At 39.5% G+C, this 16,076-nt stretch overlaps 1 protein-coding gene across 1 annotated transcript in view; it reads right to left on the bottom strand.

Moving 5' to 3' along the window:
* col22a1 (collagen, type XXII, alpha 1) overlaps positions 1-16,076 on the bottom strand; it is a 188,463-nt gene that overhangs the window by 9,016 nt on the left and 163,371 nt on the right. The window contains exons 46-57 of the mRNA XM_078398602.1: positions 15,185-15,238; positions 13,752-13,805; positions 11,648-11,701; positions 8,683-8,736; positions 8,357-8,410; positions 7,955-7,999; positions 6,588-6,641; positions 5,219-5,272; positions 3,418-3,471; positions 2,514-2,585; positions 1,110-1,145; positions 926-970 (exon numbers count right to left, since the gene is read on the bottom strand). Of these exons, the coding sequence (XP_078254728.1) occupies positions 926-970; positions 1,110-1,145; positions 2,514-2,585; positions 3,418-3,471; positions 5,219-5,272; positions 6,588-6,641; positions 7,955-7,999; positions 8,357-8,410; positions 8,683-8,736; positions 11,648-11,701; positions 13,752-13,805; positions 15,185-15,238 (630 nt within the window). The remainder of the gene's footprint in view (positions 1-925; positions 971-1,109; positions 1,146-2,513; positions 2,586-3,417; positions 3,472-5,218; positions 5,273-6,587; positions 6,642-7,954; positions 8,000-8,356; positions 8,411-8,682; positions 8,737-11,647; positions 11,702-13,751; positions 13,806-15,184; positions 15,239-16,076) is intronic.

Below are 16,076 nucleotides of genomic sequence, written 5' to 3'. Positions count from 1 at the left end.
AGTAAACCACGTTTACTAAAGAAAGAGAACATCTTGGATGTCCCAGATTGGAAAGCCTCCTCATTTTGCTGAACACCTGCACTCATCCAAGTGTAGATTTGGTGGCCGTTTTGCTGAATATTTGCACTTGCTCTGGCAAGGCTTGATGGATCGCCTGGTTGCTAACCATTTTAACTCTCCTCCCACTTCCATGCTGACCTTTCTGACCTGGGCCTCCTTCAATGCCAGAGTGAGGGTAAACACAAAATGGAGGACCAGCACCTCATATTCCACTTGGGTAGCTTACAAGCCAACAGTTTGAACATTGAATTCTCTAGTTTTAGGTAACTTACCAGACCACCCTCTTACTTCTTCCCCCTATCTCTCTTCCCTGTGTTCTACCTGGACTAGCACCCAATTCCTCCCTCCCCCCCCCCCCCCCCCCACACTAACATTCCTTCCTCTGGCTGCACAATTCTGCCCATCCTCTCTTCCAGATTTCTTCCCCCTCCACCATAATCAGGCTTAAGAAGGGCCTCGGCCCAAAACACCACCTATCCATGTTCTCCAAAGATGCTGCCTGGCCTGCTGAGTTACTCTGGCATCCTGTGACTCTTTTTGTAATCCAGCATCTACAGTTCCTTGTTCTACAAACTGTACATCACATTTTCCTTGAAACTGAACTGAATATTATTTTGATTATTTGAGGAATAAATATATAAACCAACACAATACTGTCAGAGAAAGCAAACAAACTTCTGGCTTATAATAATTGCTCTTTTGGGGTTGGCTTTGTCTATGGAATGGAAATAACTGCATCTTCACATTGACCTTTGTACATTTCAGCCTTGTTTGATGAGTGTTTTCATATCAGCATTTTAATTGATTTAATGAGCACTCAGAAAGCCTTAAAAAGATTCTTTATCTTCAGAACTGCATAACTCACCCTTTCTCCTTTGGACCCCCTTTCACTAGTTTTGCCTGGAGATCCCTGTTTTAAAAACAGTAAAGCATTCATGAAACTGCAAAGAGGTGTAGTTTATTGTTTACTACTGTATACGATAAATAACCACCATAAAGGGTTGATTCCTATTAAAAACATGAAAGTAAATTCAATGGGCATTACTTACTGTCTTGCCTGGAGCTCCTTTCTCACCCGGAATTCCCTGTTCATTAAAATATATAATTAGTATCTATCGTTACTCACCATTATCCTGGGCATAAAGTCTAACAACTCTCATTCAAATTGAAGCTACATTTTTAAAGCTACAGATATTTTAAAGTTTAAAAATTCACTTTCTAACCCATTTCCTGAAACTCCTCAGCGTATGACGTCACAATGCTCCTTCATTTGCTCCTCACTCGCCAAAACAAGATGGCTGCCGGCAGGGCCACTGCCCGCCCGCGCTCAGTCGTTCCCTCGCCCCTCTCCCCTTGCACCTCCCCTCCCCTCGCACCTCCCCCCGCCTCAGCCACGCCCGCAGGACTGTCCGTAGCAGAGATTTGCACCCAACAGGTGCACACCCGTCTTGTGTATAATAAAAGCAGGATAGGAGATGAGAAGAGAAAAAAATGGGTTGAAAACTGAAAAAAAGGATAAATCTACATTTCAGGGGCATTAAACCAGACACTTAAATAGGCACATAATTTATTCACAGTCCTAATTTGGACAAATGAAATTAGTTTAGATGGGTAAAAAGGTTGGCATGGAAGGGCCCATTTGTGTTCTGTACAATTCTAGGACTCTATGAGGCCACACAGCATTTCATGGCTATTTTGCTGTTCAATCTCAATACTCTAGTCCCAACAGTTTGCCACATTAGTGATAATCAGAGAAATTAAAAAATTCTGTACACATTAAAATATGTTAAAGAGTAAGGAATTATTTAAAGTAACCACAAATTAAAAAAAAGATTTATGGCTTGTGTAGTTTGACCCAAGTCAAAAAGGACATTGAAATCTGCACGATTTAAAATACATCATGTGATACAGTTAAGGCAAATAGTATGTTGGCCTTTATTATTAAAATGGAGTGAAGATACCCTATGGCAATTATGTTTGGTTCTTGGTGAGACTACACCTGGAGTACTCTATATAGTTTCAGTCTCTTTATCCAAAATAGGATATTCTTGTCTTAGAAGGGGTGCTGGTGACATTCACAAGAGTAATTTCAAGGATGACAGGTTTGTTGTGCAAGATATTGAGTAGACTTTGTCTATTTTCCAGAGTTTAGAAGAATGACAGATCTCATCGAAGCTTATCAACTTCGTACAGGGCTGACAGGCAGGAAGGATGTCCATTTTGGCTGAGGAATAGCTGCAACGAGGAGACATTTCATGTCACATTCCCTAGATAACTCTGTAGTCTGAGTCAATATGTTCATTTGAAACAAGAGATCAATAGATTTCTGGATAGTAAAAGATGGTAAGATCAAAAGATCTTGATAAATGGCAGAATAAGCTCAATTTCTCCCCTTTCTAATGTTAATAACATCATGCCAGTTTTGAGAATGGAATAAGGCAATTAATACTCACACGAGATCCTGGTAATCCCAAAATCCCTGGAAAGCCTGGATCTCCATTTGATCCTTTTGGACCTTTAGGACCCTAAAATTCAAAATAATTGCAGATGAAATATATGACAAGTTTAAACTCTAAAATACGACAAAATCAAATATGTCATTCATTCAATACAAGATTTTTTTAACTTGAGAAAATTCTTTATATTGTCATATTTTACAACATGAATGAGGAAAGGACACAAATTTCCTAAATCTTAGCTTCCTCACGGAAGTATTTGCTTTTAACTTTTTCTCAGTTTTCTTCTCTTTTCTGGAAAGGTGTTTCTTTTCAACAAGTGTTAAATTTTATTTTAATATTAATAACTTCATATTCACATTGACCCTATCCTTTCCAAATGAAAACAAACAATAGACATATGCATATATTCAAATAGGCATGGGAAATTTCTACCTACTGTATGTTATCCAAGGACAAATTATCAACAAAATTGCCAAGTAAATTTGATTATCAGAGACTAGACAAAATCATACCCATGTCAAACTCTGGCATTCATGAAGCCATCAAAAATTGAATGTACATTAAATTAACAATACTAATGTTCACAATAAAGAAACAAAATAAATAAAGGAATACTTGCATAATGTCCAATCCTCTCATGTACAAACATTCATTCTTTTGAATAATGTCTTTGACACAGTTGTATCCCAAATCATTATGATTTTTTTCTTGTTTAGAAGTAACATTACAAGTCTCAATGGTCTTGTCTGCAGTTAGTGAACCTTAATCAATTTGTGCATCTCCTGAATTTTACAATTCTGAGGATTCCTCTTGTTGTCAATTACCTCCCTCCCCACTCAAACGCTTTGATGTTTGCTTCGGCACATTTTTTTAATTTACAATTAACCATGAGACTTACCGGCAGACCTGGCTCACCAGGCTTTCCCTCAGACCCAGGACCACCATTTCTACCCTGTAAAGAAATGCATATTCTATTTAATGAGGGTAATGTCATTATGGAAATAAAGACCGTCAGTACTTTTCTCCACATGATCCAACTAATTTAAGTTTACCCTTGTGCCGATTCCCATGCTTTGAAGTATTTTTTTAATCAACTACTGTAAGCAATTCCTTTGGACTTCAGTTCCGATAATAGCTTTGCTAGTAAATTAGTAATCTCATTTTTATATGGATAAAATGTGAGTTATTCCTTTCATGCACAATTCAGCCAGTGAAATGGGTGGAGCACACCAATCTTTCGAAAGCATTGGAACAGCAATTACAAAGTGGTTAACGATTTCAAAGCACTGGCTTGCCAAAGGTCTAACTTTTGGCTATATCCCTATAGATTTGTAGATTACAGAGTAAGAGGTAGGTGATGAGGTAGAGGACAAAAAGTTTGAATTCAGTATAAGGGATGTAGAGAGGATCTGAGGGAGACGCTTTTCACCCAGAGAGTGGAGAGTACCCTGATAGAGGTGCTTGAGAGAGTGGTGGAAGCAGAGTCGTGGACAGCATTTAAGAAGTGTCTGGATGAACACTTGAAGTCCGTGCATTAAGTGCTGGAAGATGGTATTAATATGGATAGGCATCTACAGCTTGGTCCATGCTGTGTTACTCTCTGATTCATGATTACTGTCATGGGTAAGAAGGATGTGGTTTCGCTGCCAAGATCCAAGGACAAGAGCTACATAATTTAAAGAACGGATTCACCTTCTAAATGGGTTATTCCTTTCATGCATATGCCAGCTAGTGAAATGGAAGGAGCACATTTTCAATTATCATTATTTATCATAAAGGTTCAATGAAGTGTGACAAAGAACAATTATACCCACGGACTTAGATATTAAACTAGCTGACTGGACTGGTTCATATAAAATAACACTGAAAAAAGTACTTTTATTTATTGTTTTGAATACATTGAATGATTCGGACATGATCTGCAATTTCTACCACTTTATAATGACTAAAGAATCAAGAAATGTCAATCTCAATCATAATCATAATAATAATAATCATAATAGTACTTTATTAGCCAAGTATGTTTTGCAACATACGAGGAATTTGATTTGCCATACAATCATACCAATAAAGAGCAACAGGACACCCAAATAATTTTTTTAAATGAACATCCACCACAGTGACTCCTCCACATAAGGCAAAAAAAGTTCAATCTTCTTCCCTTCTTTGTTCTCCCACGGTCAGGGCACTCGAACCTTCCGTTGTCAGGGTGATCTTGGCTCCTGCAACTGGCGGTCGAGCCTTCCGCGTCGGGGCGATCAAGCTCCTGTATCGGTTGAGATCTCAGCTCCCCCGCGCAAGGAGATCAGACCTGGGCCGAAGCTAATTGAACCTTTTGCGACCTTGGAGTTTCCCGACATCAGTCTCTACCCGAGACTGCGAGCTCCTTGATGTTGAAATCCGCAAGCTGCAGTTGGAGTGTCAATCCCAGGCAGGGGATCGCAGGCTCTGATGGTAAGTCTACAGCCCTGCAGTGGGGCTCCAAGTCATTCTCGACAAACATGGGGAAATGGAAGCAGCTTAAATGGGCATCTTGGTCAGCATGGATGAGTTGGGTCGAGGGACAGTTTGTATGGTGTACAACTCGATGTAAAAGTGCTTTGTGTCAACACATTCAAGTCCAGTTAATGTCAATCAGGGCGAATAGTGAAGACATTCTGAGGCTTTAGGCCACAGGCAATGTAATGCTTATATCTTACCTGATTACCTCTTAAACCAGGAGGACCTTGAGGTCCTATAGGTCCCTGTTCACCCTGAAAAGAAAATGTTCCAGTGTAAGATACATTCATAAAAGAAATACATTATCTTGAAGACTTTGATTGAATGATACAATAGTTATTGTGGTAATGTGCTAGATTAGTATTCTGTGACCCAGGTAGTCCAGTTGCTACAGATTCTTAAAGACAATTTGCAGATTTTGTCGTTCCTTCATTAAATTAGATTGGCATACCAACCCACTGTGGTACAATGCCGACTTGACTTACTGATTTTGATCATGCCTCTGTCTAAAAAAGTAGATGTGGACGTAAAGTTTGACTTGAGCTCATAATATTTACTGGCATTCTAGAGAATTACTAAAACAACAACAAAAAATTGGTTCTAAATAATTTGGAGATTCCATTTTCTTTATTCTGTTTTGGAAGTTTTTTTAGTCTTTAATCAAGGAATATTGCTCGATAAGTTTCTTTTCTTAGAAACTATAAATGCTTTTATGCAAATAATGCTATAGGACTTCTGGAAGGGAACCAAGTGATGCAGATGGGGCTACACTGAAATACTTCAATGGGCGTGGTATTTGATAGGGTGACTGAGATAACTTCTCCCTAAAAATTTTCATGGTAAAAGTTTCTGAGGTTATCAGCACTTGTGCACTATTTTTTTCTTAAATAGTGAGGTTACATTTGTTATCCTCCATATATAATTTTGAAAGAAGATAACCAGATTGAAGATAAGAAGATTGTGTTTCCGTGGCTACTATTTAAGTGTTTAGATACACAGATGTATCAAGGCCAGGGAATTTATTGGCTCTCAGTCGCATTAATTTCTCCGGTTTTGTTTTTCACATACCAATTTCCTTTAGTTTCTCCATTTCATTAGACTCTTGGTACTCTAATATTTCTCAGACATTTATCAAAAATACACAGAAAAACAGGTGGCAAGACCAATCTCATGGTCAAATAGCATCTTGAATCAATTACTGATTGGCATTTTTGACAGCCATTATCTTATAAATATTTTATCTTAAAATAACTTAATAACTTAAGTTAATAAAATAAGTTGTCTTTCTAAGCAAAAGATCCATTCATGTTTTTAGTTACTTCCTCTACAAAATTTGTTGAATTGCATGCAGTATATGTTCATTATACTGAAAGTACAAGGAAGCTGTATGTGATAATGTGAGATAAAACTTTGTATTGTAACATGAAAGAAAATAACAAAACACTCTGAGTGAAATAGAATGCACATGATAATGTGGTCAAATTCACACGATCATGATTTCTCAAGTGTAATATATTAGCATATATTTAATTCAATTAATGAAAGCCTAAATTATGTTTGAAAACTTACATCTTTTCCAGGTTTACCTAGTAGACCTGGCGGTCCAACCATCCCTGTTTCACCCTAAAAGAAAAGAAATAAGCATTAAAGGACTTCTGTACAGCCTTATTATTATTTTAATGTAGTATTGGTAATATTTGGGCTCGGGAAATTGATCTAGACAGAAGTGTCTTTCAACACCCCTCCCACCTATTGCATGGATAGGATAGGTTGAGCATAGATTTAGAGGGTTATGGGCCAAGCATGGGTGTGGGACTAATGTAGATGGGGGATATTGGTCGGCCTGGGCCGAAAGGCCTGTTTCCCTGCTGTATAACTCTGTAACTCTATGATCCTATGACCTTAAACTAATAATAATCTATAAGACAAAAGCAGATTCCATGTCAGAAATATGAGTTAATGACAATTAATTGCCAAAAGATCTGTTTGAACTGATCGTACTTATTTTGTATTGAATATATTTCCCTGGTGTCGCAACAGCACAAATGTGGCAATAAGGATTCTAAGTTTACTTGAGCAAAGAAGCTCAAACTCTTGTAAGATCATAAAGGGAGGTCTGATGACTACATAATGGCCTAACTACTGTGAGAGACATCAGAAAAGAAGTAATTTTAAATATTCATAGTACACCTCCTGAGAGAGTTCTCCTTATTTACTAATGCAATCACACTTAATACATGAGACACATCAAGCTTCCTTCTGCCAGATGTTTTTATTCCTTTATTTTGAAAACTGTATTGGATTAGCCACTTCTCCATCCATTGTGTGATCTTAAAAAGATAGTTTTGAATATGTGGGCATTGATATGTATAATTGCAGCTAATTCCCATTTGTACTCTTTGCAAACATAAACAGATTTCCTTTCTTCAAGTAATCATTTCAGCAGTAAACGTAATTGCCTTAATATTGAAACTTGGTGCACTTAATGGGAATTGACTGCCAAATAGACATCTACCCATGTACTCTCATTCTTTCTAATTTATTAACCATTTGCCAATCCATTTTCAAGAAAGATTTTTAACCTAATTCATTTGCCACAAACGTTGTCTTGATTTACTGACTATTACAACTGCCTTCTGCGTTTGAATCAAATTTCCAGCATCTACTGTACTTTTCAAAACCATTTTAACTAATTGCTATTTTCCCATGACTTTCAAGCCCGAGTCGAATTTTAAGATCCAGTTAAATAATATCTAGTCTTATTTGTGGCTCAACAAGAACATGAACCTTTGATGAAGTTTTCCCTTCAAAAACACAATTCCATCTAAGGTTCAGTGGCTGTTCTGAGGGTGATACAAGATTTTATTTTAAATTAATACATCTCCATTTCTCTATATTTGAACATTCTGTTTTTTAATTTTATTTCTGGTACTCACTCTCGGACCGATTGAACCATCTGCACCCCGAGGGCCTTTAAACCCCTATGTAAAAGAGGTATAAAATCAACAGGTCAGATAAATATTTACTATGATAGAATCTTGCTCTTCATAATGAGGCCGTTTAAAATTTTAATTGCCTTCTTTGTGCCAGGGCATAGGTTATGTCCGAGAACATATTGGCATTCTTGTGCCCAGAACTGGCAGAATGATAATGGCAGAAAATGTGATTGATTTCAGCCATTATAATTGTATAATTGAATACGCTTTAAATTATATGCCTGGCTAAATCAAAGCAGAAGATTTTAACTCAATTTTTAACATACCTCAATACAAATAATTAACACGATGGCTCTAATATATTGCAATGATCTGAGTTTAAATGAATAATTCAACACTTACTGGGATTCCTCGGAGTCCATTCCTACCAGAAGGTCCAGGATTACCTGGTCTGCCCTAAAATGTTGAAGTAGAGACTGTTGAATATTGTTGTTCCATGACATAAAAAGTTTCAAAACATTCCTTATCTGATTTATATTTATTAGGCATTATATAAATCAGTGAAGGAAACTTTGATTTCTAATTCCAAATATTTGAATGGATGTTGGCTACAATCAGAAATTTATTTTAATGAATTATTTATGCATGACTTTGCTCAATTATAGTGTGGGAATTTTACATTTGTAATATGGATTAAGATGGAGTAGGATAAAGGTTTAGTTTCTTACCGGCTCTCCTGCAGGTCCAGGTTTTCCATCTTTTCCATCTTTTCCTGCGAATCCCTAAATATTTTAAAAAGACGAATTGTTGACTTTAATCCATTTCAAGAAGCAGCAAGCTTCACTTCCATCTTGAACATGTTCCAAGTAACATTGCAAAGGCCTAGTGCTCTGTACCCCTCATTGGGGTTGCAGCATGAGGGCTCACTGTGAAGATTTTATATAAGGGAATTGGGAAGGAAGTGTGGCATCACAATGTCAGTGGAGCTAGGTAGAATTGAATATGGAAATTACTGCAGCTCCACCCTCAATCAGATAATAATCTGGCTTCCTGTAATTGCTAATAAAGCGGATAACCACACGGTAATTCATATTCAACGGCATCTGCCATTATTTGTCAACTCTTTCAATATGTCCAAATCAATCTGACCTTCTCTGTGTCCTTCTCGGCTCACACTCCCACCATTGCATCATCCACAAGCTTGTACATTTAATTTCTTCATCCAAATCGTTAAAATATATTGCAATATCTGGGGTCCCAGAAATGATCCCTGTGGTATTACAGAAGTCAGTGTCTATCACTCAGAAAAAAAGATGTTTATTCCTATTCTTTGTTATCTGCCAGCCTAATAGTTCTCTATCAGCACCATTCTCCCAATCCCGTGCGCTTTAATATTACATGGTATTCTTTTGTGCAGTACCCAGTGCCGGATTAACCTAGTAGCAAAAGTAGCGTATGCTAAGGGCCTCACATTATCGAGGGCCCCGCACTAAATGTTTCTTCAGACTGAAGATTTTTTCAAACCTAAAATATTTTATTTCTGAGTCAACCTTACCCTTTTTTCCCCACCCTCTCCCCAGCCCCACAACAGTCCCGACTGAGATTAAACGGCCCCTGTAACGCATGTCTCAGTTTGGGGACGGCGATCTGCGGGCGTGTCTCGGTCCTTGGTGCTGTGCGGGCCGCTCTGTCCCACCGGTCGCTCCACACTCCGTCCCTGCTCAGTGACACTTCTGGTCCAGCTAGCTCTGGCTTCTCCTGCGGCCACTCCGCCTCTTGCTCCTAGGGGGCCCCCTGACGAAGCCCCAGTCCATGCTGATGAGCTGCCCGGCCAGCTTTGACCTGTTCAAACCCTCCATGGCCACCTGCGCCTCCTTGTAGCCTAGGTCTCATACTCCACCAGAGCGAAGCCCTACACTGTCTGGGCCTACAGCATTCAGGCCTACAGCGCCCCCCGGGCCTAATACGGGGCAAGGAAGGTCCCGTACAGGACAAGCCAATTGAGCCCAAAATACTGAGTGTGCCGGCTAATACGGGACAGTCGGCAACCCTAACCTCCGGACAGTGTCGGCCCGGGCGCAGCCTAATGGAGGTTGCGTAGCAACCCACCTCCTGGCCCAGGCGGCCACCATTGGTGGATTGGGAGCACGTGACCCCTGGCTAGGTGAGGTCACGTGGGGCATGGGGCAGTGACGTTACCTTGTCCCGTATTTGGGAGTGAGGAAGTTGGCAACCCTAGCTACAGGTCCCGCACTAGCTTAATCCGGCCCTGGCAGTAGCTTATTGAAATCTGCCTAAAAATCCAAATATACTACATCCCCAGGTTCTCCTTCAAATATTTCACAAGATACTTGAAAACAAAATGAAGTCAATTTCTGAAGCGCAAATTCCTTTTCATAAATATGTTGTCGCTATCAATCCCATCAATCTACACTGCCGCTCTCTCTTTCACAATGGACCCCAGCATTTTTCCCATCACCAATTCCCATTTTCCCTTCACCTTTTTTAAAATATTGAGGATACATTAATCTATCCTCCAATCTGTTGGAATCATTCCAGAATCTAAAGAATGTTGGAAAATGATCACCAATGTGTGCACTATTTCTGGGGCCACTTCCTAAAGTACTCTGGGATGCACACCAGGGCACATTTCCAATTATATTTAGAACGGGGAAAAATATCTGAATGATAAGTGAATTAATTGGACAAATGGAAATAAATGGATATGGTGTGATAGTCATTACAGAAACCAACGAGGTCAAAACTAAATATTTTAGGAAAACATTTTGGATAGGCAAAGTAGAAAAGGAAGATTATTAATCCTAATAATAAAGAATGGGAAGCCGACAAGAAAGTGAAAGAATCATAGTTCTGAAAATGTTAGAGGAGGATAGAGCCAATGTAAAGGTAGTTAGCGTGAACTCAGTGAGCCGAAGGGCCCGTTTCCACGCTGTATCTCTTAAAGCTAAAATTAAACAAATACTTTGTATTTTTTTTATATGAAACACAAAAATCTCCCATAAACAGTGTGCACAATCAGGTGAATGATGAGCTGAATGGAATTAGTGAAGAGTTCACTGCCAAATGGATGAAGACATTTCTCCTCATCCCTGAAATTGCTAACTCAAATTCTGGGTTTGTAACTCCTGATTGACATACCCCAGCCATTGGAAAACATTGCACCATTAGAATTTTATATGTTTCAACGAGGTCACCTTTCATTCTGCCAAACACAAATTCATAAAAGCCCAGTGTACATAATTTGTCTTTACATGTCTAAACCCTCATTTTAAGAAATAATTTTGTATACTTTTGTATACTTAATCTGGGAAATCAGATCAGTACTTGCCATTCAGTCTTCAATACTTACCCTTTCATCTACGTGGAATGCCATGGTATATCATGGTTTGATATCATGCTGTTGTTTTTAACAGCTTTGCTTCAAATCAACTAAATCATGTGAGATCCACCCATACTTAAAATATATTGGTACTTGCGGACTGTAACTCTACCAGAAATGTAATTGAAATACCAAACTCATAAATAAATTCCTGTGAAATCTAATGAGATTAGTGTAAAGATGTGAGTGTCTCCAAAAGCAATCCCTATCCTTTATGTTAAACATAGTAATCCCAATTGTTTCCATGTAATAATGGAGTGAACCAAAACAGAATGTAGAGGCAGATTACTTACAGGCAGTCCTAACAATCCTGGAGGTCCTTCAGTTCCTGGAGCACCTTCCTTCCCCTGAAAATATCCATAGATTCAACTATTATCAACTCCATTCTCTCAGCAATTGGTCAATAAATTATGTGTTTAGTTGCATTCTACTACAGATGCCCATGCTTCAATCATGTCAAATCCTTTCTTTAAAGCTTCCAGAAATATTTACTGAACCACCAGCACCACACGAGTAGCTGCTATGTTTCCAATATTATTGCCAAGTAAGACACAAAGTGCTGGAGCTAACAATGGTCTATTCTACATTTTCCTTAATCTGCATCTCTTTTGATTTCTTACACTTCCTTATCTCTACCCTGACCCTCAGTCTGAAGAAGGGTCTCGATCCGAAACATCACGCATTCCTGTCCCGCTGAGTTACACCAGCATTTTGTGTCTATCTTTGCTGGGGTAACTCAACAGGTCAGGCAGCATCTCTGGAGAACATGGATAGCTGATGTTTCAGGTCAGGACTCTTCTTGAGTTTAAAGAAGGGTCCCGACCTGAAATGTCACCTATACATGTTCTTCGGAGATGTTGCCTGATTAATTGATGTACTCCAGCAGTTTGAGTTTTTATTTGGTAAACCAACATCTGCAGTTCCTTGTCTCCATATTATTGCCAAGAAATTTGCCCACTTCCACCTCTGTTAAACACTTAAAAGCCATTTTATGCTTAAAAGCCATTTAACACGACTCTAAATGCACGGTAGCGCAGCGGTAGAGTTGCTGCTTTACAGCGAATGCAGCGCCGGAGACTCAGGTTCGATCCTGACTACGGGTGCTGCACTGTAAGGAGTTTGTACGTTCTCCCCGTGACCTGCGTGGGTTTTCTCCGAGATCTTCGGTTTCCTCCCACACTCCAAAGACGTACAGGTATGTAGGTTAATTGGCTGGGTAAATGTAAAAATTGTCCCTAGTGGGTGTAGGATAGTGTTAATGTACGGGGATCGCTGGGCGGCACGGACTTGGAGGGCCGAAAAGGCCTGTTTCCGGCTGTATATATATGATATGATATGATAACAGTGACCATTTCAAGTGTAATCTCAATGACATGGTGCTGGGTATTTATAGCACAATTCATAGCTGCCATTAGTTGAAGTGCCTTCTGACTCAGGGACTGCCTCATGAATATATGCAAGTGACAGCCATTTCCATTTTAATAACTGACAAGATGACTCTGATGCTCTGAACAATCAAAATAATTGGATCAAAATAAAAGTAGCAAAACTTAGTGGAATCAGTGGCAAACTGATTACTCCAGGTCCATAAAATAAGTCTGACTGTATCAAAATCCTTTCTTGTATAACCCTCTATTGATCAATATAATTCATTGTTTGGAAGATGGCAATCTGTCTTTGGGAGGCAGAGAAACCTTCTGCTTTTAACTGAGGTCTGGCAATTAAGAAGGAACACACTCTTCTAGCATCTCCCAGAAGAACCATCCACACAACCAGCTGCCTTTGCATCAGGATCGTATTCAAACAAATCAGGAATGGAAGTAGGGTAGATGGCTATGAGCCTGCTCAGTCATTTAATAATATTATGGCTGATCTGACTGTAACCTTAGCTCCGCATTTCCACCAGCCCTCTTAGCCTTTGACTTCCTTTCTTATCAAGAATTCATCTATCTCAATAATGATGGTGGGCTCTCCATGATGGTAATTATATGTCAAGGATGTGTGGTTAGACATTGTTGGACTTTGCCATTAACACGTACTTTCATGACACAAATGTCACTTGGCATTCATCAGCCCTTGCCGAATATTGCCAAGTTGTTGGCTTGCCACATTTACTGAGAAGTAGTAAATGGAATTGAACTTTGCTGAATCTCCATTTCTCCCTTATGATGAAGAGCAGGTCTTTAACAAAACAGTTGAGGATGTTGGGCCACTGACATTGCCCTGACCCATGTCTTGGAGCTGACCTTCAACAATTACCATCATCTCCAGACATAGAGTCATGCAGCACAGAAACAAGCTCTTTTGCCCACCATGTTCTTGCTGACCATTTAGTCCCCAGCTAAAATTAAGTACCAACACTTGGTCTGTGGTTTGATTTCTGAAGTTTGATTTTACCTTCTCTCCTCGTAGACCTGGTGCTCCAGGAGACCCAGGAATACCATCAGCTCCCTGAATGGAACAAAACAATGTAGCTTAGTTCATGTCTCTAATGCCACTTTTAAAGTGGACTGGTTTCTGACTCAAAAGCCCACGTGTAGTTCCACTATTTTAATGTTTGTAAAGCATTGACAATCAAATTGCACAGAGAAAGGACTAATTTAGGTATACAAAAAATTACTATATGTGCATAGCAAGCCAGATACACGATAGATCCACCAACACACCAGATAATTATTTGTTTACAGAAGGAGATTGTCAAGAATATATAGAGGGATCTGGGTCAGATTATGGTAATTAGATTCCTGATATTTAAAGTGGTCATGATATTTCTACTCTGGCAATTCTGTCAACTGTGCCCTCATTAGAATCAACAAAATTCTGATAATAATTGCCATTGTGTTAGCAATTGCAATTGCAATGGCCTGTGTGTCTTTAAGAACTACAGAATATTTCCAGAACTCTGTTTTTATTTCCGATTTCCAGCATTTGCACTTCTTAGTTTCATTAGTTTCATTAGGCGGCACGGTAGCGCAGCGGTAGAGTTGCTGCTTTACAGCGAATGCAGCACCGGAGACTCAGGTTCGATCCTGACTACGTGCGCCGTCTGTATGGAGTTTGTACGTTCTCCCCGTGACCTGCGTGGGTTTTCTCCGAGATCTTCGGTTTCCTCCCACACTCCAAAGACGTACAGGTTTGTAGGTTAATTGGCTGGGTAAATGTAAAAATTGTCCCTAGTGTGTGTAGGATAGTGTTAATAGTGTTAGTGTGCAGGGATCGCTGGGCGGCGCGGACTTGGTGGGCCGAAAAGGCCTGTTTCCTCGCTGTATATATATGATATGATATGATATAAAACTCTGGCATGTTGTACCAAATGATATTGATCACCTTGCTAGGTGCTGTTCTTGCTCTCCTGGGTGTATTTTACAACTCCATGAATCTCCTTTAACCTTTTTGGCTTCAACTCCACCACTGGACTATCATGGTTCTATTGTGATCTTCCTTAAGACGGTTGATGTTGATGTGTTCTCTGGGGAAGATTGGCTATTGACTAACAATCTATACTCAAAATCTTCATTTCAGTCTCCCCCTTCTGGCAGAATAATTTGATAAATTTGCTCAACCTTCACAATTAGCTTAGATTCCAGATGCTTGGAATCCTTTTGGCAATTCACACTGCATCCTCAGAACCACATTCTCTAATGGCCAAAAAATTAGAACTTAGTACTGGGCGTCATACTCAGGTGCAAGCAATAGCTTACAGGGAAAAAACAAGCCCTTATTTAGTTTTAAAAAAATTGTATCGATTGTTTTACTTCCCCCAACCCAACCCCCCCCCCCCCCCCCCCAATTAAAATCTACTTTAATTTTATACAAAAATTCATACTTACATTTTGGCTGGGATTACCAGGGGGTCCAGGATAGCCTGGTAACCCTGGATTACCCTAAGAAACACAAGCAAAACATCTTAGTAGGAAAGCTAAAGACATCACCTTGAATTTTGCCATTTCAGGAAACATGAGCTATATACTGTAACAGTTGCTGCATATTCTACTACATTTCCTAAAAAATAATTACCATGTGAATGTTCAGGTCCCAAAATAGAATAGGTTAATTCTATATAGGTAATTTAAGTAATTTATTGTTTTGGCTTTCACATGGTTCTTCAACTTCCATAATAATAAGTTCCCACCCACTTACAAGTTTTTACCCTCACTTGACCTCCCATCACCCGCTGGTCAAGCCCAGGTTCAATAGACAATAGACAATAGGTGCAGGAATAGGCCATTCGGCCCTTCGAGCCAGCACCACCATTCAATGTGATCATGGCTGATCATTCTCAATCAGTACCCTGTTCCTGCCTTCTCTCCGTACCCCCTGACTCCGCTATCCTTAAGAGCTCTATCTAGCTCTCTCTTGAATGCATTCAGAGAATTGGCCTCCACTGCCTTCTGAGGCAGAGAGTTCCACAGATTTACAACTCTCTGACTGAAAAAAAAAATCCTCATCTCTGTTCTAAATGGCCTACCCCTTATTCTTGAACCGTGGCCCCTGGTTCTGGACTCCCCCAACATTGGGAACATGCTTCCTGCCTCTAACGTGTCCAACCCCTTAATAATCTTATATGTTTCGATAAGATCCCCTCTCATCCTTCTAAATTCCAGTGTATACGAACGAGCCTAGTCGCTCCAGTCTTTCAACATACGACAGTCCCGCCATTCCGGAAATTAACCTAGTAAACCTACGCTGAACACCCTCAATAGCAAAGTTCATTGCTTTCAG

Source organism: Rhinoraja longicauda, chromosome 4, assembly GCF_053455715.1.
Source record: "Rhinoraja longicauda isolate Sanriku21f chromosome 4, sRhiLon1.1, whole genome shotgun sequence".
Lineage (NCBI taxonomy): Eukaryota > Metazoa > Chordata > Chondrichthyes > Rajiformes > Arhynchobatidae > Rhinoraja > Rhinoraja longicauda.
Note: the sequence above shows the minus strand (reverse complement) of the source record. Positions and strands in the feature narration are given on the sequence as shown.